This window comes from Gobius niger, assembly GCF_951799975.1.
Source record: "Gobius niger genome assembly, chromosome: 12".
Classification (NCBI taxonomy): domain Eukaryota; kingdom Metazoa; phylum Chordata; class Actinopteri; order Gobiiformes; family Gobiidae; genus Gobius; species Gobius niger.
Window position 1 is genome coordinate 8,816,908 of NC_136863.1, and position 26,216 is coordinate 8,843,123.

The 26,216-nt window shown below is 41.8% G+C and overlaps 1 protein-coding gene across 1 annotated transcript; it reads right to left on the minus strand.

Moving 5' to 3' along the window:
- Positions 1–293: 293 nt before the first annotated feature.
- On the minus strand, positions 294–24,973 carry rassf8a (Ras association domain family member 8a). The gene is made up of 8 exons (XM_079567124.1): positions 24,570–24,973; positions 15,816–15,933; positions 13,210–13,342; positions 11,665–11,847; positions 8,281–9,092; positions 6,858–7,055; positions 5,500–5,644; positions 294–649 (listed from the first exon to the last, which is right to left on the minus strand). Exons 4-8 carry the CDS (start codon positions 11,765–11,767, stop codon positions 528–530), a joined length of 1,380 nt encoding a protein of 459 aa, XP_079423250.1. The 5' UTR covers positions 11,768–11,847; positions 13,210–13,342; positions 15,816–15,933; positions 24,570–24,973; the 3' UTR covers positions 294–527.
- Positions 24,974–26,216: the final 1,243 nt, after the last annotated feature.

The window sequence follows — 26,216 nt, forward strand, 5'->3', positions numbered from 1 at the left end:
TTTACTCCTCCAGCTGCTCGAGCCACAGTAGCCAGTTCTGAACTGGCCTTCACGCCCCACATACATCACTGTCGTCGGTTTACAGGTTCTTCCTCGGAGCACTTTTGGTATTTTCCCGTGCCGTCGTCCGGTGTCCAGCCAATACAATTCGGCCCTTGTCAACAACTTTGAAGACGAAATGAGAGCAACACGTAAAAAAGGCTTATAAAACATGAGGAGAACTGGCAAACTCCCCACAGAAGATCCCATTCAATTTGGTAATCAAAAAGTTTACTGCCACTGTGCCGTTTTCCTTCTCTTCACTCAAACGCTATTATGCCTGATCGGCTTTGAACAACTTTTAGTCACAAAAGTGCTTCAGTCTGACAATATTTTGATGCCTAAACACCTATAGCCTTCACACAAATCGACAAACAGTGCATAGTGGTGTATTAGTGAGGTATCCTGTACTGCAATACCCATGTACATTAGCTTTTTTGGTTGAGTTAAGACCAGACGTGCGGCGCTCCCCCTCTCCGCTCTCGCACTCACACGTAGATGCCCTCTGGGTTAAGGCCAGAGCTATGGGGGCTGTGGAGCACCCGTAGGTGGCCAGGTGAAGGCTGAGAGGCTGGTGGGCGCTTCAGGGAGCCGGTGAGAGGAATCAAATCTGAAACAACAACAACAAACGAATGTGAGAGCAGAATAACACACTGCTGGGTCTCAGTGCAGGCTTTTGTGTGCAGAGAGAGCTTGGATATTTCCCAGAAACCCTTATTTTTGTCGACAACATCTACTATTTCCATCACTATTAGATTACTGCTATTGTTATGCTCCAAATGTCTGAAATTGAGCATAATATTTTAAATTTGAGTTGCTTTGACAAGTTAGCATGAAGTTGGGCATTTGATCTAGATTATTTGACCTCTTAACCCCCGCATGAACTGAGCACATTTTCTCCAGTTTGACTTTACCCAAATCTAAATGTGTCAAAACAGTGACGAAAACAAGGATGAAAATGCAACAAAAGAGCGACAAAAAGACGATTAAAAAGTGATGAAAAAGCTAAAATAAAAGATCCACAAAGAACTGACTCTATTCAATACATTTTGTCTTTATTTGAGGTTCATTTATCTGCCAATGGGGTAAGTACTTGTCCCATTGGCAGTTTTTCTTTCTTATTTCAAGCAAGATTACCTTACAATGTCATCAAACAAGCAATTAGGATCAGGAATAAGTCTAAATGAGTGAAAACCACTAAAAAAAAGATGATAACTGACTATTGTATTAGTAGAATGATTCAGAGGCATTGGGCAAAAGTCTTGGAGAATCATTCAACTATGCAGCCGACTTTGGCATCAATATGGTGAGCTCCAGTAGCACGTGTCTGAAAGAGACCGATTGTACATGTTTCAGGTTGTTGGAGAAAACCAGAGCACATGGTGAATGCCCACACTCTAAATATCCCAACCACAATGACACCACATGACTATTTTTTGTGCCATTACTGCTATCATTGCAATTATGGCAGTTTTGACTTTAGCCTTCAATATAAATTATATGTATTTTAAATTATTATTGAACAACTAATTAATGAATGGACAACTAATTTAGGATTGAAATTGTCGACAACTATTTTAGTAATCGATTAATCGTTTTCTAATAAACACAGACTGAAATAGAGCAAAAATGACATGAAAATTGTGATTATTTCAATGAAAATCTACTTTGTTTTTAAAGTTAGGGTCTGTAGTGTTTTGTACATTGAAAATTTCATAAATATCCATCTGTGTCTCATCCAATCAGAAGCAGAATTAGCGCCAAGAGCCTTCAACAAACGTTCACTTTAAGTTTACTCCATCAACACATCCTCAAGCGATGCCACTTAAGCTTTATGTGTGTTTATATGTACACCATTCACAGCCAAGCAATTAATCGTGAAAATAATCGGTAGATTAATCGATTACCAAATAATCGATAAGTTGCACTTTTATTGTAAACCCGTATTCACATCATTGATTTTTGTGACATGCATATTTTGTATATTCAAAGCCTATCTCATTTTACTCGGCCTATATCTTGTTTATTTTTTATCATAGTTTTTATTTTATTCAATTGCATGCCCTTATCACTTTATTATTTAATTTATTACTAGTTTATATTTCATGTTACACAATTGCAAATAATAAAATAAAAATCCTAGTTTGTGAATGTACCTTCCCCGACAATGACAACCTATTTTGTTTTCCCCCCCCCACAAAGCATAACTAAATGACGTCTTTAACTCTCCGCCAGGGGGCAGTGTGGCGCTCTGCAGAAGGCGCTGTTGCAGTGAGAGCTGAGCTGTGCAGTCTCAGAAGACCCTGCAGATTTATACTCAGAGGAAGGTTACAGAGAGGACACGGACGCTCCATTTATCACCTGAGTTAAACTACCTTCATTACAGAGAGCTTTAATACATGCTCTACAGATGGTAATTGCGTGATAATGGCGCTCATGTCAGGGAGTCAAAAACCTGTGAAAAACCTCATTTTATATGTCCCGTCAAAACAAGCTTCACGCTTCAAGATCAAGGGAACTATTTAATCAATTGGGCGTCTTCTGATAGAATATTTATGCTCATATTTAGCTTGTGATGTTTATAAACTTCCATATTCATTTCAAAGCTTGTTTTCACAGCTTTCAAATCATCTTTCTGCTTCGTGGTGCGGCGAGTTAAGCCTTCTCCAACAAAACAAAACAAACTTCAAACCCTGTCCAAATGTCTCACTAGATCCATGAGCAAGACACTTCACCTACACATTATACATACCAATCTGGGTGCAGAACGGGCATAAATCCTTCACTGAATAAATGGATTGAAAGCGGTTAGCCCATGATTCAAGAAGGTGCTGGGTTTGAACCTTGGACGGGGCTCTTCTGTGCAGATTTTGCATGTTCTCCCCAGGCACTCCGGTTTCCCCTACCACTAAAAACATGTACAATAGGCCGGGATGAATGAGAGTGTGTTTGAGAGTGCCCGTGGATTCGATCTGGTGTGGCGTGTTTACATGCATGAGACCCATGTGTGCACTGCCCTGACCAAATAAAGCAATACATAAATAAACTGCTAAACACATACAGGAATGCATTTAAAGGTGCAGTATTTAACTTTTTCATGGGACTTTTTGTGTGTGTGAGTATTTGATCTTCCATCACGGTGTCCTCCAGCTCCAGGATCAATTTCAGAGTTTCTGGTGGGTTTTCACTGCTGACAGATCCTCTCACCAGGAAACCTACAAAACAATTGGTCCTGGAGTGTCATGGAGACCACTGTGATGGAAAGTAAAGTGCCATGCCAACCACTCATACAGCAAAAAGGTCAATTCCGCACTAATATCAAGTTTGTTTTTCACATAAAAAGTTCCACAATGCACCTTTAAGAACTTTGCCATGGTCTAAACTTCAGGGTTCACAGGTTTTTAGACATAATAAAACTCCATGGAGACTGGATATTTTGCTGTTTGTTGTTGCAGATCACATGACCTAATTGCAGTCTAACTGTGGCCACAACATTTGCGATTTAAATTCAATTGCAATTAACTATGCGGCCCTGAATGCTGTTATATAAACATTGGTTGATACGCTCTCTTGCTGTTCCAACAAACTCAAAAGTCATGCTCACTTTGAGGTCACGTAAACGGTGTAATGTACATTGTTTGACGGTGGTTTTAGTGGGGGGGCTGTCACTATTGTCTGGTGGCTGGGATTTACAATCACCCCTATCTGTTTACTGTTTGTGTACTCTGTGGCGGTCAGGGAGGTCTTCAGACAAAGCCCTGAGGCTGCAGAAGCGAGAGTGCGAGGGGGAGGGACTGATGTGCGGAGCCTAAATGAAAGCTGCAAGCTCGATCATTCGCAACACAGCGGATGTTATCATTAATAGGACTGAAGAAATATACAAGGCTCTCTTCGCTGACCAGCCTTCAATGCATTTTTCCTCGTTCCAAATTTACACACAGGCAGCAGGATGAGTCACCCACCCGCCCTCAGCTCTCTCGCTCTATGATATTCTGTCTGGGAAACATAAAAAGCACCAATTAACCGGCAGGCAAAATGATGTCCATGCACCGTCAGAGCAACATCCGTCTTGTGGTTGCTACTGTAACATATCCGAAATTAACCAGGATAAGCGTTACAGCACATTGACAGCAAATATAAAACAAGTAGCCAACATTCTGGTAGGAAACTTGCAGAGAATATTAAGCCCAAAATATACAGTTTAACTGAGGTTTATTGCACGATGGGTTAACACAGTAAATGTCCTCTTGAATCACTACAAAAAGAGATGATCTTGACTTAGATAAATAGGTCAAATCTTGAATTAGGAGAGTTGATCTTTATTTTGAGGAGGTTTAAGTGACTTTCTTACTTATTCTACTGGTGAACTTATTTCAAACCTACCAGAAATCAAGATAAACACTCCTAATTCAAACTATTTTAATCTATTTATCTAAATTAATGGTCACTTTGTGCAGTGTTGAGTGTCTTGGCCAGTTTCCCCCATCAGCCTGAAACATACACAGTGGTCTAATCCTCCAGCTCGAGACGAGGGAGCTGCACTGTGTGGGTGTCCCTTTGAAGAATGAGTCAAATGGGATGAAAAGCTTAGAACAGTCGTTCTCAAATATTTCACACCTCATAAAATGTTTAACCCCTTACGTACCACCAGGTAAATAAAAGGCACTAAATTAAAGGTAATATACAACTTTTTATGTGAAAAAGAAAGGAGATAATTGTGAGTATTTGACCCTGTAGTGACCCAGTGGCTGTATGTGGTCAGCATGGCGCCTTTGCTTTCGATCACGGTGGTCTCTACAACGCTCCAGGATCACTGGTTTTGGAGATTTTCTGGTAAGAGGGTCTGTCAGCAGAGAAAACCTTCCAAACAATTGATCCGGGAGCGTCCACTGTGATGGAAAGTACTAGCATCATACACAGTCACTGGGATACCACAGGGTCAAAAATGCACAACAATTTACATAAAAGTTACATAATTAAATAAAATGTATTGTTTTCTGGAAAATACAGACTCAAATCTACCAAAAATGATGTGAAAATTGAGTGTTTGATGAAAAACTCCTTTGTTTTTAAAGTTAGGGCATGTACTGTTTTGCGCGTTGTCAGTTTCATTAATGTGTGTGTCTCATCCAATCAGAAGAGCCTCCTACAAACATTCACTTCAACTTTACTCCATCGACACGTCCTCAAGCTTTAGCTCTAAGTGGTAAAAAGTTTGAAAAAATAAACTTTTCACAGACCTTTTGCAGGTGATAAATCGATTAATCGTAAAAAATAATGAGTAGATTAATTGATTACCAGAAAGACGACTAGCACACAATTGTAAAACCTGCGCATGAGACCAAGATTATGAAATTTCCCACAGCACAAATTTAGACAAATGTTTTCAATCACCCATAGTTTCTCTTCCTTATTGTGATTGTCCCACATAATCTGATGTGAGTGATTGGGTGACATTACCGATGCCCCGTTGGCCGCTGTGGTTGTCCTCGTCCGTGGGCTCGGCTGGCAGCACGGTCACTTTGGTGCCGGTCTGTCTGATGAACTGCTGCAGATTGACCTGTCGCAGCTCCTTGGTCAACTGTTCCAACTCCTGCTGCATGTCCTTCGCAAAACAAGAACACCACTCAGGTTTCTCAAAACACGGGACACATGCTTTCACAAACATTTCTCTGCGGGTTCTCAGCTGTCTTAAGAGTGTGCGGTAAGGCTGAGGTTACATCACGCCATTAATCCTCCCGTCTTAATTAGCGAGATAGGAAAGTCTGTTCTACAATGTGCAGGGAGAGAGTTGGCCTCAACCCAAGATCTTTCATCAAACTTAAGAGCTTTAGTTAGTTTTTTTATTCCTAAGCTATTTTTACAGTACTGAGTAAATTTCATAGAAACACGAATAGGCCTAATTCACTAATTTAATCATGATTCAAAGTCTTATGACAGGAGCTAATGTAATGTAATGCTGTGTGATGTAATCCCTTTGAGCGTGAGTCTCCCATTGTCTTCTGATACAAACTGTAAGCTTTTGAGGCCACATAGTAATCCAAATGAACAAATACTGCAGTTTTGTGTTGTTTATGTATTTTAATGTGGACATAAACAATGAGTGCAGTCAGTGTCAGAGCGTCTCGGACCTCCTCTATTTCCTCCACTAACAAATACCGCATGTTTTATTCTAGATCTTATTTGTTTTATAACTTGAAATATGGAATAATTCAGCGATTTAGTGATGGGATTTACGGCTCTTTTCTGGGAGCCGAGTCGTTGGCATCTGCTCATTTCAAAGAGCCGTTCGAAAGACTGGCTCTTTTTAAGTCAGCCAGATAACTCACAGTATCTAAGACCGATAAAAGGCAAACTTTCTTGGTTTAAATCATCCAAAATTACGATGGGACTGATATTTACGCTTTGTGAATCAAATCTTGCGCCGCAACTGATAAGAAGAGGCTGCAAGTGTCTGACAAATCATTTTTAGTGCATTTAGCTTTCCCTTGTGTTGGCTGCTCCATTGTTGGGCTGACTCCGGGGAGTTCTGGGGAAAATTGACTGAAAAAAGTTCCGTCTCTTTTCCCAACAGAGATCCAGTTTGAACCGTTCACCTAAAAGAGCCGGTCTGTCACTATTCAGCAGATGTTTTTTTTGGATTCGCTTGGGTATTAGCACGGATATTGTCAATGGGACGTTCAAAGATCAGTGTTTTGATGCGAATACTATTACCTGTACAAATTCTAGCTCGGACGATAATCACTGCAAAGATAATTCAAAGAGCGGCATCCATCCCCTTAGATGAAGTCGTGCCTCTGTGCAGTCGAGCGTCTCACCTGTAGCTTCTTGCTGCTTTGTCCCAGTGACCTGTCCAGGGCCCTGCAGCTGCTCTCCAGTTGGACAGCCTGCCTCTCCTGCGCTCTCAGCTCTGTTTTCACCCGCAGCAGTTGGGCCCGCGCCTCTGCCTCTGTCACCCACTGGGTCTCCTGCCGCTCCCGCTGCACGCGCTCCTCCTCCAGCCCGGCCTCCACTCCCTGCGGCGAACACCAAACGCAAAAAAACATCCAAAGAAAGTCGGTGTGTGGTGAGTGTGTTGTTTTCAGATACTAGAATGTGAAGCGGCCTGTGCTGAGATGGAGATTTCCCAGTTGGAGAAAGGCTTTGTGCAGTGGTCACTCTCTCCCATCAGCAAAACCACAATCTTGCTGAAAAATGTATGACACACTCAGATGTTTTGGACATTGCAGAGGCTTATCAAAACAATGCCACAGGGAATGCATTCTGTAATCAAAGCTGAAGGCGGGCCAACCAAATATTAGAGCGTGCCTTTTGTGTGGAGACTGTTATTTGGTCAGGGGGTGTTTCAGCACAATTAATCATCAGCTTAATCAACTGAAGAAATAATATAACTTAACCCCTGCTTTAACCAAATGCAAATCCATCAAAGGTCACAGCCTATAGGCCAGTGTAACGCCTCATTTGAAAGCTAAGACCTACAAAACTCATCTAAATGGATGTTTTTCCTCGCATTGTTTTTTTTATTTTTTGTTCTTTTGTGGCTTTTTAGACACTTTTTCGTTACATTTTTTTCCCACTTTTTTATTGCTTTTTTGGTCACTTTATGTCACTCTTTTGTTGCTTTTCCATCCTCATTTTTGTCTCATTTTTGTTGCTATTTTTATTTCAAGAAGCTTTTAGATTTAGGTAAGGCCAAACTGGAGAAAATGTGCTTGGTTCAGGTGGAGGTCAAGAGGTTAAGAAACAAGGTAAAGTATCATCTAGGATCGAACAGAATTAAGGGACGAAAATAAGTCTTAAATTTATCTTGTGTTACACTCCCAAAAAAAATGAATATCTACATCAGTTTAAATGTCTCAATTTGAACAGAATAATTTGAGTTGTTTTGACTAGTTAAGATTTAGTTGAACATTTGACTTGATTTCACATATTCTGACATGTTTCTGACTTGATTTTTTTGCCAATGGGGTAAAAAAATATTGCACTTGTTCCATTGGCAGACAAGATTAATATTCTCAATTCAAGTAATTTAAACCCATGCTTGATATTGTGTTTTTTGCAGTGAAATCATTGTACTTATTTTATTATTTATAGAAAAAGCTCTTTATATAAAATGTATCGTAAAATGAAATACATCGAGTGGTTAACAGTTAATCGGTAAAGCGACCAATTTATCGAAAGAAATTGCTTCCCTAATTTGGACATACATAAAACTTTTAATCAACATCCCACACAACTCACCAGCACCAAGGCCAGCTTCTCCTGGATCTCCTGCTCACAGCCCTGCAGACGCATGCGCAGCTCCTGCAGCCGGTCCTCCAGCTGCCGCTCGCTCTCCAGCTCGATCTGCAGCTCCGTGGCCCAGAACTCCTCCTCCTCCATCTCCACCTCGGTCTTCTGCAGGTGTTTCTCCAGCCTCATGATCTCCTCCATGAGCCCCGCTCCGTTGCACAGGTCCCCGGCGCTCCTGCCCACCAGCCCCCGCCCGTCGTCCCAGTGGTGCAGCTCGGCCTCGTACGCCTCCAGCTTTCTCTCCAGGACGTTCAGAGTCTCTCGTTGTAGACCCACTAATCTGACCAGGTCCTCCATGCGGCAGGCCCAGAGGCTCGGTGAAGCGGTCCCCATAGCTGGCGCCCCATGATGGTGGTGACCCCCTCCTCCCCCTCCGTTGCCGTTAAGATATCTCCGTTTGGCCTCTCCCTCTCCCAGAGGGACTCCGCTCAGGATGTCCCGGAGACTCCTGGGAGTTCCCGTGAATGTCAGAGACTTTCTGCGCGGCTCTCGGCGCCGCAAAGAGTGGTCGTGGTTGGGATGGCGGAGTTTGGCGAGCGGGGGCAGGCTCTGGCGGTGAAGTCCTCTCTCGGGTCCTCGTAAAGGGGGGCCCTCGGACGGGGGCCGCTCAGTCAGCGAGGGGCCCGTGCGATGTAGGATGAGCTGGACATCCCCTGCATACTGGCCCCATGTGTTCAGAGACACCACAGGGCTCTCATTAGGCGCTAGGTGGCGCTCTGTGTCCCGCCATTTCTCCACCAGTGTGTATCTGCCAGTGCGGCCTAAACAGGACACAAAACAAGAAGCTGATGGAAAAAACTAACACACCAGTATTTACAGTATTGGGGCTGACAAATTATAAAGGAACGCAACTTCTGTATCGCAAGAAGCCACAATATATCGCATAATGCATTACACATTTTTTGCTAGCACAGCCTAAATCAAAAACGTATAATTTGAAAATGTGCAAAAGTTTTAGTCATGATTTTCCTAGTTTACTTCTATGTTGTTTTAATCCTTATTAAAGGGGCTAGATACAAGTTGGACATTTTATACTCACTACTGCCACCTCAGGTCTTACACGTAACTGCAGCTTCTATATTAAGCTTGTGCATGACACCTTTTTGAGTGACAGTGCAGGATTTTAGAGGCAGTTGTGGTGAACAGGTCTGAGATCATTCTACACAACAGGACAGTGCCGGAACATGTACAGGGGAAGAAAATACATAGTTTTTTAACATTTTTAAACTCTGCATAGTCCCTTTGAGTGGAAACACTATAGACAAAATTCCTTTTTTTCTGGTTTTGGACCAAATTGGTTTCTTAACATACAAACTTTCACCTGGAAACTGAAAAAAAATTACCTCATCTTCACAATAGCATGTTTAACTAATTCAATGTTTTCTCAACAGATTTACGTGGGAAATTTTGACTTCAAGGGCCATTTCCTAAAAACGCATTTTTCCCACGTCAATGTCTTCATATAAGTAACATCTACAGAGCTTAAACATTTTTTCAGAGGGATTTTTAAATATCTATTTCTCAGCCTGATTTATTGACTTTAGAGAGTTTTGAATTTCAAAAAACATGGCAAAATATATACATATATATATATATATATTTTTTTTTTTACAGATTTTTCAACTTAAACAGCTTATTTTAAAACTAAACAAGACATCCAAAAACCCCAGCCCTATATTAGTTTCTATTTCTAGACGGAGACTCTCAAATGGGGATGGAGAGTGGGAGGACATTATCATACAGTATGTACAGAAATGTAATCTTGACTATACCCAGAAACATAGAATTGAATCATATAATAATGTATCAATAATGTATTTTATTTTTTCATTGAGCACTCTCTGTATAAATAAAGATGTTTCGTATCTTGCTCTAAAGTGCACAGTGTCTAGGTTAACGTGCATGAACTTTATGCACAGATTTTTAACCTACTTTTTGTCTGTTCAAACGGAGACGACTTCAGCAAACGGGACTGACTTAAACATGCATGAATGGAATAACTTCTCCATATTTATGTTTGAAGAGAAATCATATCAACGGGTCAAAAAAGACATATTTTTCTAACGGAGCATATGAATAAATGACAACAACAAAGGCAGCCATATTGCAGAAGCTTTTTCGAGCCTCCACTGTGACTAATGTTCTTTGGAAACATCAGATTAGGAGCCACATGGTGCTGAATCAGTGTTGATATGAGATCGCTTTACATAGCCACGGCGTCTGGTTTGAACAGAACAGGCAGAGGAGGGTCTCATAAGGAGCTGCGGAGTTTGGCAGGACGGACGGATGAGTCACACTTTCCCTCCTCCTCTTTCTCCATGTGGGGAGTGATGTCAAAGCCACAATGGAGGCTTTGCTGTACTTCAATGTCAACGAGAACTACTATCTTAAGAGTACGTAAATATTCAAAAGAACTAAATTTGCTTTTTGAGGAAGTGGTGCAGCAGTTAGCGAGCGCTTCACAGCGAGACGGTCCCGGATTCGCATGTTCTCCCTGTGTCTGTGTAGGTTTCCTCTGGGTACTCTGGGTTCCCCTACCACTAAAAACATGTACAATAGTCCAGGATGAATAAGAGTGTGTTTGAGAGTTCGAGTGTGGGACAGTGGATGTAAATTAGCCTGGTGTAGTGTGTTCATTAACATGCACTGTCCCCACCAAATAAACCAATAAATAAAATATGAGAAATTTAAAACAATGCTTGATATAAACGTCACCAACAGTAAATTACAAATCACGCATGGTACTTATACTGCTTTTTCTAACAAGTTTTGTGATTGAAATAAGAGTTGCAATTTAAAACAACAGAGTGAGGACATTTTTCACAAATAAATGATTTGCAGTAAAGCAAAACATTGTCCCCTTTTGCAGTCGTGAACAGGTGTCTGACCTTTTGGGTCCAAACAGCTAATTTGCCTCGAAAATACAAAATTCTTATCCATAAAGAGATGGAATGCATTAACACTTACTTAAAATGAAGACTAACCAGTACGAGTTGACTCCAGATTATACCAGGACCATAATATGTCTAAATCCGGACTAAACCAGGGCTTTAACATAATCAAGAGCCACAAAAGCCTCTGCCTTAAATTATTATAATTATTTGACAGAATGTCAGAATGAAATTGAATCACATCACAACATGTCAATATGAGTGATTGTGGTTGTTGTTGTTGTTTTCTCCCCAGTCGTGACGCCGTCGCGATTACTCGTTTGTACACACAGTGTCACACATTATTGTTTCTCACAATGACAAAAGTACCTTCAACTGTAAAACCAGTACCTTCTCCACATTTCCTGAAAAAGAGCACATAGGACAGAACATCCAGCCTTACCTATGGCCTGGGCGAGCGCGATGACCACTTCCTGGCATGTGGTCGCCTCAGTGACCCCACACACGACCCTCTGGACTCCGTCCACCCACACCTTGAGCTCCATGTTGGGTCAGCAGCCGGGGAGCCTTCTCCAGAGTGCCGTCCCGGACATGGTTAAATCTGCTGCTGTGGCCCCTCCGGCAGCTTGAATGAACAGGAAACACAAGAAGGGAAAAAAACAGGAAATGGTTTGTCAGGATATGCTTAAGGACAGACTGTTATGTGGTCTTAGAGAAAGACTAAACATGTAGATTGTAGTCACTGGCATTAGTCACGGCTATTAGAATTTTATACAGTCACCTGAATACGCATTCTTAAAGCCACAGTGCGAAACATTCCAGGTCATGTTGCACTGTCAGAGCCACTAAACTGTTGTAAACAGTGCTTAATTTGTAAATGAGTATTTTCAGGAACACTCTTGGTCTGATGTGATGGATTGGGGGAACAGGCCAAAACATTTGCCGGAACACTCTCATTAGACACCATTATATCAGATACATTTTTTGCCGGATCCTCCAAAATATTTCCCGGATCCTTTACCCTGAAAAAAATTGAATTGGGGGAATGCGTTCCCCAAACGGGAGATCAAGTTAAGCACTGGTTGTAAATCTCTAATCATAAACATACAAGCGATACCAAATGATCAGCTGTTGTTGTATCCTTGGTCAAGACACTTCACCCTCCTGGCCTCCAGTGTCTGTGTACACTGTGTATGAAGGAGAATGTCAATGGGTGAGCGGTTCCTTAATGTAAAGCGCTTTGGGCAAAAGCTCTAAGTTGAGACCATTTATCATTTAACATTTAGACCCGAGCCCGAACCCAAGCCAGACCCGCACGAGTCTGCCTATGCACTTATTACATTTCAGAACCAGAATCAGAATAGTATTTATTGCCATTGTTTGAGAACAGGTTCACAAACTAGGAAAACATGTAACACAGAATTTAGATCTGAACTGCTGTAAGTTAAACACTAATTGCCCTGAGAGAAAGAGAATATCCAATGATCCCATGCCGCTGGCGCTCTGGCGCTGTATCAAAGAGCACCGCTGACGGGCTCTCCACGCGGCAGAAACGTTCAGTCAACGTGATCACAACACCAGCACGTGTTTCATGCAATGCTTGGATTTAGTGGGTAAGTAACGCACTAGAATGATCAGGTTGAGTACAGTGAGAGAGTATAGACTTGCAATGATTTTTTTTTTGTTCCTTGTATGGAAAGTTGAAGACATACTAAATAACATGTCACCCAATACATCGCATAAAATACATCTATAGAGTGATCAGGATTAGGAGTATTTTGGAATGACAGGAATATTTGTTTAATAATAAGCTGTTTACAACATTTTAACACAAAGCCTGAAATGTTCCGCAGTGTGGCTTTAAAACAGAAACAAAACTGGCTAATCTGTAATTGTTTTGAAGACAGCAATATACATCATATCAAAGCAGAAACTAATAAACTAAACAATGAGGAGTCCTGATCCCCAGCCCAGTGATGAGCAGTACCTGTGTGTTGGGCTTAACAGTCAGCACAGTGGAGTAGTCTTTGTTTTGCTCCTCTCTTCTATGAATAGTTACACAACGGTTGGGGGCGCAGGGAGACGGTGCCAGCCAGCAGACATTCCCCGCTCCGGACCAGCTTTTGTTCACACAAACACACAACACACGGGAGATAAACAAACAGCCTGAAATAGAGCCCGCAATCTGGATTTAGGAATTATGAAAGCGACACCTTGTACGATCAGCTCCAAAACCTTGAAATCATTGTTTGTTATTCTCAATGTCATTTCGAGGGCACGATACAGCAGATGTAAAATCATCTCGTGAGAACTGTTATTTTGTAATATGTGATGTGAAGAGTATTTCAACTTTTCTGGATGTAGTTTAAGAACAATGCTTGATTCAACTCAATAAGCTGTTTACAAAGCTATTAGTTTACGTTTGTTATAAAGGGGAATCGGGTCAATCTAAGTGAAAAAGTTCCAAGACATGCCTTTCAAATTGCCGCTTTTCTTGATGAAACCTAAAAAGATCAGCAAAGTTAGTCTTATTTGAAGATACTGGACATGCAAAGTATTTCTTTTAGTGCAGCACAAATTCATAAAGTAACATAAATGGCTACAGCGGCAAACTCAGAAATGTGAAGGTCAGCTATCGCTACACTGGATTACTGATAATATAATCTGCAGCAGCAAACGATACACCTCAAACTCTCCTTCAAGGACACGGCACAGGGACAGAGGGAATGAATGGCAGCTTTCCAGATGCGTATCGGGTCCGCGTGGATCTAACCTTCGCTGCACCTATCCGCCGCCGAGTCAAAAGGTCCCTTTGTTCACAGCTCTCTGTCAATTACACCTCCCCCACCCCACACAAAGTCATCCAGTCTGTCCCCTACCCAATACTATCCTCAATACTTCTGCCGGAAAAGACATTGGCAGCACAAAGTCAAATCCAGACCATTGCTATGTCATAATAATTGCAAGCCTCACATTGAACGGGCTGAAATAAGAGCTAAAGTGAAGGCAAACTAGGACTAGCACCAGGACCACACAAGCTGAAGACCAGTTAACTTTTTTTCATGAATACCACTTCTAACTTCTATGCCTACTATTTCGACAGGAGTTCTATTATTTGTGTGGTAATTCTGTGCCCAAATAGCAAATCTTCCCGCCTATACAAGGTGAATCTGAAGCAAAACTTTGCAAAAAACAGGAACAAAAGTGACTTCTGTTCAAATTTTACACATTTTCTTCAATATCCTTTATTTATGATTATTTGGCTGCTCCTATGTCATCACAGTACCCCAGTTTCATGGTGATTTGGTAGATCTTTAAGCTGTATGCCCTTCCTGTAGCAACAAAGCCACATGACTGTGACTGGAGTGGGGTGTTCCCCAAGGACAAAACCAGGGTTTAACTTTTTTGCCACTGTGGCTGGTCTTTTTCAAAAGTTACCAGCCATTTAGTGCTTTTACTCTGTACATTTGAAGTAGTTATGATGCTGTTTTAATATGTTTCCACAAAAGTCTATTGCTAATAACAATATGTAGCTTCATATTAAAACAAAGTACATATATAACTAGGACTAGAACAGCTGTACCATGTTTAATTTTCTTATTGTATTTAAATCAGATCAATGTAATAGGCGCCTTGTGCATGAAACGTGCAGTATAAAAAACATGCCTTGCCTTGCCTGGCCATAAGATGTCCAAAGTGGCAGGTGAGAATACAAATTCCTTTTCAAATAAATTGAATATTAAACCAGGGTTTAAACAGGTGGCAGCAAGTCAAATTGACAACCCTTTTGCACCTTTTTATCACTCAAACTTGGCTGTAAACACTGCTAAAGTGGCGCTACCCGCAGTTAGCTTTGCCCGTTAGCCTGTTAGCTTCTTCTATTCGTGATTCTATTGGTGTGTATTGGGTCTCTGGGTCAGAGCAGGGAAAGTTGCAAGGGTGGTTTTCTGGTTAGAGACACCAGGGGGTGATGAAAGACCCCCCAATCATCCCATCAACGCTTGTAATACCCCCAGAGTGACTACGAAAAGGATTCATTAAGATAAAAAAGTTACTTAGTACTGCTTTAATGCCTAAATACTATATTTTCAATGCCACAAATGCTAAAATATCTTGGCATCTATCATTTCGTACGATTCAGGACTGCAGCTCATTTTGTTTTAGACCAGAGTTATTGTGTTTTTGACTTACGTATGCAATAAAAACGGTCGAGAAATGTCGTTGTTGTGGGCTCCGCCTCGAAGGAAAAATCATATTCTCTAAGATTCTTAATGACTTTCAAGACCTCAGATTTGGCTTAATTCACCCAATGACTTTTAATGCTTTTTAATGCCGTACGGAAACCCTGTAAATTAGTTGCCAATTGATAGAAAAAAAACAAAGAAAGAAGAAGTTGAAGAAGAAGAATGCATGCAACGACTTCACAGTTTGAGACCCATTATTTGCCCAAAGTATCGGTAAATATTTATCTCCGTCTTGATAACTGTGAAACCAAACACTCATTGATGAACGCTTTCCGAGCCAGATGCAGTTCATCTTTTATGTTGCAAAATGCTCTTAGGCTCAATACGGCACGACATAGAGTATACTTACAATACAATCTGTCGTCACAGTTCCTTCTCGCTCTGATCCCTCTATACTTGGTGTGTTTCACAGCTGGCTGGAAAAAGATTTGTCCTCCATGCAGGCTGCCCTTACATGGCGTTAGCGGCTGAGGAGGATAAAAGAAAAAAAATGGTCAGATGAAATAGCCCAAAACACTGATGCCTTTTTTTTTTTTGGTTAAGACTCTTTCTAACAAGGAAGAACATTGTGGAGACGTCTGATGCAAACCAGGCTCATATCACCGGAGGTTACAGAGGGAAGAAGAACAATGGCTTGGATTATATAACCAGTTATAAAAGAAATTACTAAACACAAAAAACTGTCCATCTTCAGTATTAAGAAGCAAAAACGGCCCATTTTCAGTATTAAGAAGACTATAACTCCTAACCCCCACCTGAACTGAATTTAGCAATACCGAAATCTAAAAGCTTATTGAAAAAAGTGACAAAAACAAGGATGAAAATGTGACAAAAAAAGAGAGACAAAAACGTGCCGGAAAAGCAACAATAACACATTTAAAGAAGCGACAGAAACATGACCAAAAAGTGATGAAAAAGCCACAAAAGAGCAAGAAAAAGTGAGAAAAAAGTGCTGAAAATTTCATGACCAAAGTGACAAAAATGTGACAAAAGTGATAAAAATGTGACAAAAAACATAAAAAGCCATAAAAGAGCGACAGAAAAGTGAACACAAAGTCAAAAAAGTGACGACACAATGCCTTTAAGATTTGGGTAAAGCTGAACCGGAGAAAATGCACTTGTTTAACCAGACACTGAGAACACAAATGAACTGCAGTTAATGATGGATAATAAGGACTTACTGGTCAAATACTGTGGCTAAAAAGGACATAGTGCAGTACCACCTCATGAAATATACCTCCCAATCACCACTTCGTAAACCCTTTAACTCCAAATACCACCAGGTCTAAATCAAGAGCAAAATCAGGACTTAATAGGCTCAAAAAAGAGTCTGAAATTGACCAAAGTGGAGGCAATGACCTCAAAACTGGGCGCAATCCATGTCGAAACAATGGCAACCAACCAATTAAATTATCTCTAGTTAAAATTATTCGTCTAAAGTTGCAGATGACCTTGAGTATCACTTGAAGAAGCCCAAGTACCACCAGAGGTACCAACAAAATCTGCTTTATGTACAGCTCTAGATAGGTATGGGTACATTTTATCGCCCATTATTCTTGCCTCATGGATTCTGGATTTGCTAATATAATATTGTACAGGCAAACTAAAGTAACTGCTGTCAACAACACAGAGTGAGAAATTATATCATCCAGGCACTGAAGTGAGAGCATGTTGTTCATATGCATACATTATTTTAAGTGGTAAAGCAAAAGAGTGGAGACATTTATACAAAAAAATGCTTCGACATCAACATATAAATGCCCGCTAACCAGCACTCAAAGCCTCTTTTCCCCTGTCCTGGGGAGATGCCCACTTTCCCGATTTGCCCGTTTAATGCCAAAGAGGCCATTCACACAAAGGCTTCAGTTCTTTCTATCTCCACTTAAGCCCGACGGCTGCAGCAGCAGCGGCGGTACAGGCATACACCGCGTCCACCATCGGGACCAGCATATGTTTGTTTTCTTATCCCTCGCTGCGCAAATAATGTTGACTCGAAAGTGCATTCTTTGCTGAGCGGTGAATTGAGTGGGGATTTCTATAGGCAAGGTAAATGGCTATATAGGGCCACACAGAGGGAGCAGTGGTTTACTAATGTACCTGCGAGCACAATATAAGAGAAGAGAGAGTGTGATCAAAATGCAGTTTAGATAAGACTGGCTCTATTAAAGGCACGAGTAAAGTAACATTGCGGCATACATTCTGAGGCGACAATGCAGTGGACGAGGCCAAATTATGAGAGAGGCAATATCCCTAGAAGCCACAATATATCACAAAATCACAGATCTTCCGTAGCTTTTCTGAGATTTTAGCGGTGGATCATTACACTTAAAGGAATATGCTGAGTTGAAATAGTTTAGTAAAATATTGCAATAACACTGAAGACATTTATTATTTTTACTCATATCATACAAGCCTAAATCTGGCTCAGGATCTTCTGCTCCTGACAGGTTGAAGGATGGGCCAAAAGCAAATTCCTAACAGCCACAAAGAATACTCTCTAACTCTTAAAACATCCAAATCCTAAGTGTACCTTCTATACGCCCATGAGCTAAAACGAAGAGGGAAAAAAGCAGAGCACTGGTTTGATTAGCCAGCACTTCATAATGCCACGGTGCCACTGAGTGAAACATCTGAACCGTGTTGCCAGTTTTGATGCGGAAAAGTGCTACACGGGACAAAAATGCCACCTTATCTTGGATAAGTGGCTTAAAATGTGCCCGAACTAAGACAATTTCTGCTGATTTTGAGCAAGTTTGGAAAGACGATGGAGGCGACAGTGGCGGAGAGCGGGTCGTCTCATGATCAGAGGGTCGGGGGTTCGAATGCTCACTGTCATTGTGTCCTTGAGAAAGACAATTCACCCACCTTGCCTCCAGTGTCTGCGTACATTGGTGTATGAATGAAAGCGTGAATGGGTCAGTGGTTCCTTGCTGTAAAGCGCTTTGGGCCTTATTAAGGTAGAAACCTGCTACATAAGATGAGACCATTTACTATTCACCAAGATTGCCAAAAGAACGGAGGGTGTGCTCCAATTACAGAGGAATCACCCTCCTTAGCCTCCCCGGTAAGGTCTACTCCAGGGTGCTGGAGAGGAGGATCAGGCCGATAGTCGAACCTTGGATCCAGGAGGAACAATGCGGTCCACATGTGTTTTGTGGATCTGGAGAAAGCGTTCGACCGTGTCCCTCGTGGTGCCCTGTGGGGGGTGCTCCGGGAGTATGGGGTCCGGGGCCCTCTGCTAAGGGCTGTCCGTTCCCTGTATGACCGCAGCAGGAGCTTGGTTCGCATTGCCGGCAGTAAGTCAGACCTGTTCCCGGTGCGTGTTGGTCTCCGCCAGGGCTGCCCTTTGTCACTGGTTCTGTTCATTACCTTTATGGACAGAATTTCTAGGTGTAGCCAGGGGCCGGAGGGTGTTCAGTTTGGGAGCCTCAGGATCTCATCTCTGCTGTTTGCAGACGATGTTGTTCTGTTGGCTTCAACAAATCAGGACCTTCAGCACGCTCTAGGGCGGTTTGCAGCCGAGTGTGTAGCGGCCGGGATGAGAATCAGCACCTCCAAATCTGAGGCCATAGTTCTCCACCGGAAAAAGGTGGTTTCCCCTCTATAGGTCGGTGGGGAGTCCTTACCTTAAGTGGAGGAGTTCAAGTATCTCGGGGTCTTGTTCACGAGTGAGGGACGGATGGAGCGTGAGAACGATAGACGGATCGGTGCGGCGTCAGCAGTGATGCGGTCGCTGTATCGGTCTGTCGTGGTGAAGAGGGAGCTGAGTCGGGGGCAAAGCTCTCGATTTACCGATCGATCTACGTTCCCGCCCTCACCTATGGTCATGAGATTTGGGTAATGACTGAAAGGACAAGATCGCGAATACAAGCGGCCAAAATGAGTTTCCTTCGCAGGGTGGCTGGGCGCACCCTTCGAGATCGAGTGAGGAGCTCAGTTACCCGGGAGGAGCTCGGAGTAGAGCCGCTGCTCCTTCACGTCGAAAGGAGCAGCTGAGGTGGCTCGGGCATCTGTTCCGGATGCCTCCTGGTCGCCTCCCGCGGGAAGTGTTCCGGGCATGTCCTAGTGGGAAGAGACCTCATGGAAGACCCAGGACACGCTGGAGGTACTATGTCTCCGAGCTGGCCTGGTCTCCTCTCCTCGGGGTCCCCCCAGAACAGCTGGAGGAGGTGTGTGTGGATTGGGAAGTCTGGGCATCTCTGCTGAGACTGCTGCCCCCGCGACCCGGCCCCGGATAAAGCGGAAGAAAATGGATGGATGGATGGATGCCAAAAGAACAAGCATTCATTCGCTTCAAAAATAATAAACTAACTTATGCACTTGAAATAAGACAAAGGTCAAAGGTAAGAACTATCATTCTTGTTTCATTAGCATTAAAGATGCATTATGCAACTTTTTATGTGAAAAATAAGATTATATTTGTGTGTATTTGACCTTGTAGTGACCCAGCGGCTGTATGATTGTCCAGCATGACGCCTTTACTTTCCATCACCGTGGTCTCAAAGACGCTCCAGGATCAATTGTTTGGAAGGTTTTCACTGCCGGAGGACCCTCTCACAAGAAAACCTAGAAACTAATTTATCCTGGAGCGTTGTAGAGGCCATAGTGATCGAAAGTAAAGGCGTCATGCTGACCACTCATACAGCCACTAGGTCACTATGCATACAAAGTTGCATTATGCACCTTTAAGGCAGCCCAACTACTCAAAATCAGCACAAATTCCGATAAATCAAGCACTTTTAAGTAATTTTGAGCTGTAATAAAGTGAGATTTTGTCCAGTGAACACATGACTTACTGACTGGTTAGAACGCAGGCTTACTACTTGTAAAACCAAACATGTTCTGCACACCGGGAGCACATGGCGGGTTTGGCAGGCAGAAGGCTTCCACAGTCCACCGGTGTCCACCACACTCCTTCCATATGTTACTATGGCTCGTCCAACAACCTACTTCAGTAACCAACACCAAAGGGAAACACTACACGCGCTGGGATTGCAGAACACACTTCTTTTGTGCGCTACGTATCAGGGCCGTGTGCTGTGCCACTTTTTCCCAACAAAGACATCATTTTGAGCCCAACAAACTGGGTATTCATTGCATTTAAAACAAAACCAATGGAACAAGCCTGCAGGGCAAGAAACAGGACTGGAAGAAAAATGATCTCAGAGTCTTTACAAAAGGCCTGAACTAATTGTGATTTGCTCAACTCATTTATATTAGCCAAATAATTGCAGTCTTTGTGTGATTTGTGCGAAAGTCCAACTTGATTGTAATTAATCTTTTAGCTCTAATAAGGGAAACCATTGTTCAAAATCGTGTTCAGTTTATAATTGTGCAGATAATGAGCAAGAGCAGCGTGTTTATCTTAGATTCCGTTATGTGGCTTGTCATTAAAGACAATGGGGCATTTCTTAACAAACTCAACCAACGCAGTGGCAGACACTTTTCTGAACGCACTGATTACTAACCAACTGCATTTTAAATTGCGCTCCCCGTGGTGCAACATGTAATTACTAGCCAGTTATACGCTGCTGTAATTGGTAACAGACTTGTTGTGAACTGGAGCTCCGCAGGCTCTCAGGCGCAGATGCATCAGTTTACAATGTGGAGCTGGAGCAGTCCAGCTCTAGGTCTGTTGCAACAGGCAACGACTGAACGGCAGACAAAACATTTTTCACTTTTATGATAAAGGCCGATGATGGAAAGTTCAAAGTCGTAGATTAGATAGAATGCGGTGCAAGTGCCAAGATCCAGGAGTAGCGCGTTTCTATTGTATTTCATTTGGCCTTTGTTTAACCAGGGAAGTCCTACAAAGATTCAGAATCTCTCCTGGACCTCAGAGCGGACCCTATTGTGTATGATTATAGTTGTAGGGGAAAGTGAAGCGCACGGATTAAACCTACGCTGATGCAGACACAATGCAGAGTTCACACTACAACAGTCGAAAGCAATAACCGCTACGGCACTGTGTTTTATCAGTGGCCTTAAACCAATCTTGCACTGGCCATTTTTTGCATTTCGAAGTAATAAAAGAATCAATAGATACTTGGAGAAGAGGCTAGTTAGGTCGCAGGACATTGCAACTGTAATGTGCTCCTCTGAACAACGTAAGAAAAAAGCTGAGCACCTTCAAGATAAATGTGTTTTACTTTTCAGTAGTTTTGAAACTACGATTTTAAGTCTTTAACATTTTGTACAAAAACACTTTACGTAAAAGATTATTGTTGATGGACAGAGTTTTTTCATTTATAGATAAGTGTGAGTCCAGGTCAGGGCATTACATTGCATCTCTCTAATATTGAAAAACAGGATATTTCTCTCCTTTTCATGACATTCTTCTATAACGGAGTTGGACGGCATGAATCATCTCTCGAGTCCTGTTGTTTTCGCACTTCATCCAGTCCATTCCTTAATATCTGTCTTCACCGTCCTTCACAGTTTCCATTTTTGGGATTGACTCTACCAATGAGCAGGATTTGATGCCAAAACTCCACACCACCACATCATTTGTTATGCGGTCTTCACTTAATTTACGGTATATGGTATTTTATTATTTCATATAAAAAACAAATGAATATAGCATTTACTAATTGTATATTAGCAAATACTAATATGTTATAATGTACCTACAAACAAAAATCCATTGCACTCTTCCAAACTCCATATCAGGTGCTTCCGTTGCCACAGGATGGGCTGTAGACAATGATGGAGATTGACCAAAGTTGAGACAGCATTTTTGATGAAATCTCGATAAATTGCAGAGCCTTAATGTAGCAGTTCCCTCACCATAATACTGTTTTAAAATTAACATAACTTTTTAATTCACCAACTTGTTCTAAGACATTTATAACTTTTGTGTTTTATACATCTTCTGTCGCCTTTATGAACAGTATTGTAGTTATCAGCATTTTAGCCTGGCTCTGTTCTCAAACCTACTCTTTACCGTAAACAACACAGTGTGGTGAAGTCGCTTCCAAAGATGGGGCCTTGATCCTGGAAGAGTGCGCTGATAAGATGCCAGGCTACATTCCAGTGCTGTGAGAAGCCACCGGGCCGTGACTAACAGATAAGCGAGCATGTTCCCCTGTATCTGTCATCCAGACGGAAACGTGACACAAAATAGCCATGCAGTGACACCTTGCATCGCTATTTTGGGTCAAGATGAAGCATATTGGGAATGTGGAACAGCATTTCTGTGCGGCGTAGTTGTCAAGTACGTACTTTGTGTTGGAGTAATGATTTACCAAGAGGATCTTGGTCACTAGTGTCACTTTAATTTTACATGTATATACATTTTTATATGGTTTGTTTTACCTATTCTCTTGTACAGCACTTTGTGATTTTATCTGTGAAAAGCACTTTATAAATAAACTTTACTTACTTTACTTACATACTTACTTACTTAATATCTGCACTATTACTCAATGAATGAAATCAAGTATGACCTCCACCCAAGGGACTCTAGTGTAGATATTGGAAAAAGCCGTGGTATTATATTGTAAAATCCAAATTTGTAGTTTTCACTGTTTTATTGAGGAATGTAATAAGCAACTAAGACAGTCGCATGGTAAAATGCAAAGGGAATTACATGCTTTGTTTTCAGTGCAGCCCAAATGAGACCATGTAATATTTGAACTTTTTGTGTTTCTTCATGAAAACAAAATGTATTTGTTTCATTCATGCACGTTCGAAAAATCCTGCAAATTCTGCTGCCCTCTTCAGCCTTCCAATTGTTTGTCTTCCTCACCTAATAATGTGAGCTCCACTTCAAAGCATTCCATGCCAATTGCTACATGATTGTTTTGCTGCAAACTGTTTCAGTTCCTGTGTTATTATGATTTTGTAAGATTTGGAAATTGTTGTCTGCTACTACACTATTAAACTTTAATTCAATCAGCCTTATTGTCACTTCTATAACACATAAAGCACATGCAGAGAATCAAAACGTAGTTTCTCTCAGTCCATTGATGCAAAAGATAATGGTAAAAGAGCAGTATAATATCAAATGCATATGTGTAGTATACATTAGAGGGCCAGCAGAGGAAGGGAAGGGGAGAATTCAGCTTCCTGACAGCCTTGTGGATGAAGCTCTCCTTCAGTCAGTTGGACCTGTCACTGATCGAAACTCTGCAGTCTTTTCCCTGAGGCAGGACTGAAGAGGCGTGAGTTGGATGTGGTATCTCTCTCTGAGATAAGCCTCTCCTTCAGCCGCAGATATGTATGTATGTATGTAGTTTATGGATGTATGGTTTATAGTAAAAGATCAAGCACAACGCCCTAAACCTTGAGTGGAGTCATGTTTCTTTTCATTTTACTGCACTCTCCTACTCTCACTCCCTCTATCTGCTCCATATTAAACTATTAGGAGCTTCTCTCCATTGAAGAGGTCAATATACTGCACATCTGGACGGCACGTTCAGCCAGCAATAATACCGCCTTTGTTCCAATGCCATATCCACATTATTTCCACTGCTCACTAGACCAGCTCTGGACTTAGGAGTAGATGCAGAGTAGAGAGGCCCACAATGGGTTAGACAGCAGACATCAAAGATTATTTTACGCAACAAATTCATTCTCACTCCAGACATGGTTTGGGGATTTAAAAAAAAAAAAGTTGGCACAAACTTAATTAACAGTGGCACAAGTTAGTTAAGCCATTTGTTTACACAGTCAGGCTACAGATTGAGTTTAGTCACACCATTGGCTTGTGTTTATCACTTCATGGCCATTTTAGAAGTGAACCACAAAAATGCATCGATAAGAAAACAATACAAACAGAATAGCTTACTTCTCATGTCCCAGCAACAAGTTAAAGCTCTGGTTACGCACACAGTTTAACCCCATTAAGATTCACTAATATAGGCTTTATGCACATCTTGGCTTTCATGCTAGCAGGCAGTCACAATAGAAGTGTACCTTTAGTCCAGCTGCGTTGCATCTTTGTTTAAAGGGGTGCTGGGCTGAGAAATGGCGATACTGGGTCGTAGAATAGCGGGCTCGCGCAACTATATTCTTCCCAAACGTTCCCGTTATCTCAGCCTGCCCAAAACTCCATGCAGTTGCGCATTAAGCAGCTATTATTAGGTTTCTCTAATGGTCTTACCTTTGTGGTAGGAATAGGATCCAACTCGGTGAACTCTGTACGGACACAAGTTTAGGATGAAACGCTGAAAATTTGCGCTTGTTCTGCAAAAAAAAAAAAAAAAGGTGTCCTGCTTCAGCACAGCAGTAAATCACTTCCAGTCACTTGCGACAAAGTGACGTTCAGACGCGAACCGAGGAGATGCGGAGGAGGCGAGACGACAAACGCACGGCCCTGTTGTTCTCGCTCGTAAAGTTTATGCGTTCTCAGAGTGCGTATCTATAGCCGGTCTCTTTGAGGCTGCAGAAAAAAACAGCAGCCGTGCCGTTTGCTCACCCTGCTGGTAAATGCATCGCATTGGAACTGGGACACAGCACCGCAAGGCATTGTGGACTGTTTAAAGGTGCAACACAGTCTGGATGGGGATGCTACCAAGAATCAACTTTTCTTGGCGAGGATATCTTGGGTGTCATGTTCTCGCAGACATCACTGATAGGCTCAACTTGGCCTAGTTTAAGCCCAAAAAGCGAAATAGGAAGACGGAACCGCTGAAAGCTTCTGTTCCTTCAAAAGAAAATCTCTGTAAGCCTGTTCAGAAGGAATTAAGCTCACCTTCTCTAAGAAACATATTAAGTAAGTAAGTAAGTCACATCACTGACCTATTAATAACATTAAAATATGTCTTAGCTTGTAGGGAGGGTGGACAACTTCTGATCACTCATGCGCAGCGTTCTGTATCACAACTAAGCAGCATGGTAGACAACTTATTTCCTTGTGAGACAGCTAATAGGCTGATAAATACTGTAAATGCAATGAAATAGTGCAGGTGTAGTATGCAGGCTATCAAATCTGCCAATCTAGGATTACGCACAATGACGCAAAAGCCTCACTTAGACACTCCAGATATGAATTTCATACAGTGGCTTTTTGGACACTTGCAAATGCCAAAACAAGAGCCACATTGCCTCCTGGTGGTTGTTTAGAGCATCACACTGTGCTGGTGTGTAGTATGCTGATTGTAACAAACAGAAATGGGACCTCATAAGAACCTAACATTATAGGCTTGAAACATCTTCAACAAGCTGGAAAGCCTTTAGCGCACAAAACATGTGTCTATTATAAATATGAGACAGCATGTCAATTTCCCAAATAAAGACCAAAAAAAATAAACAATTCATAAATGAATATAGGGGATTTTTTCAAAAATGTGTTTAATAATTGGCTGTATAGCATGGGTCTATTGCTTATAACATGTCAGTGATAAGCTTTAATTAGGCTATTTTGTGTGAGTATTATGAACAGCAGTGGATGAATCTGAGGATGTTCATCATTACACTATTAAAACGCGTTCCATTATCTCATTATCTATATCACTGCAAATTAGGCCTAACTATCTTATAATAAATAATATTATCTTACGGTGTTTAATGTAATATTATTGTTTTGCGCGTAAGGCAGCTAGAGGAAGAGGGAGGCAACGTGACACGGATTGCCAAATCAATTCCTTGCCTGGGAATGACGTCCCTCCTGCACATTCCAGTTATATTTAGAGCCTATATAAGGAGGAGTCGCCCCCTAGGCTTTGTTGACTCTGCAGCGCGCAACAGCAGCGGAGGAGCCGACCTGGATCTCACACTAGTGCTCCTCAATACTTGTATTTGTTTGTCA

What these genes read in the sequence shown, in the direction of transcription:
- rassf8a (XM_079567124.1), bottom strand. Translation starts at nt 11,767, where the DNA reads ATGGAGCTCAAGGTGTGGGTGGACGGAGTCCAGAGGGTCGTGTGTGGG. An exon ending in CGCGCTCGCCCAGGCCATAG is followed by an intron (nt 9,093 to 11,664) that starts GTAAGGCTGGAT and finishes TGTCCTGTTTAG; the next exon opens with GCCGCACTGGCAGATACACA. An exon ending in AGAAGCTGGCCTTGGTGCTG is followed by an intron (nt 7,056 to 8,280) that starts GTGAGTTGTGTG and finishes TGTTCGCCGCAG; the next exon opens with GGAGTGGAGGCCGGGCTGGA.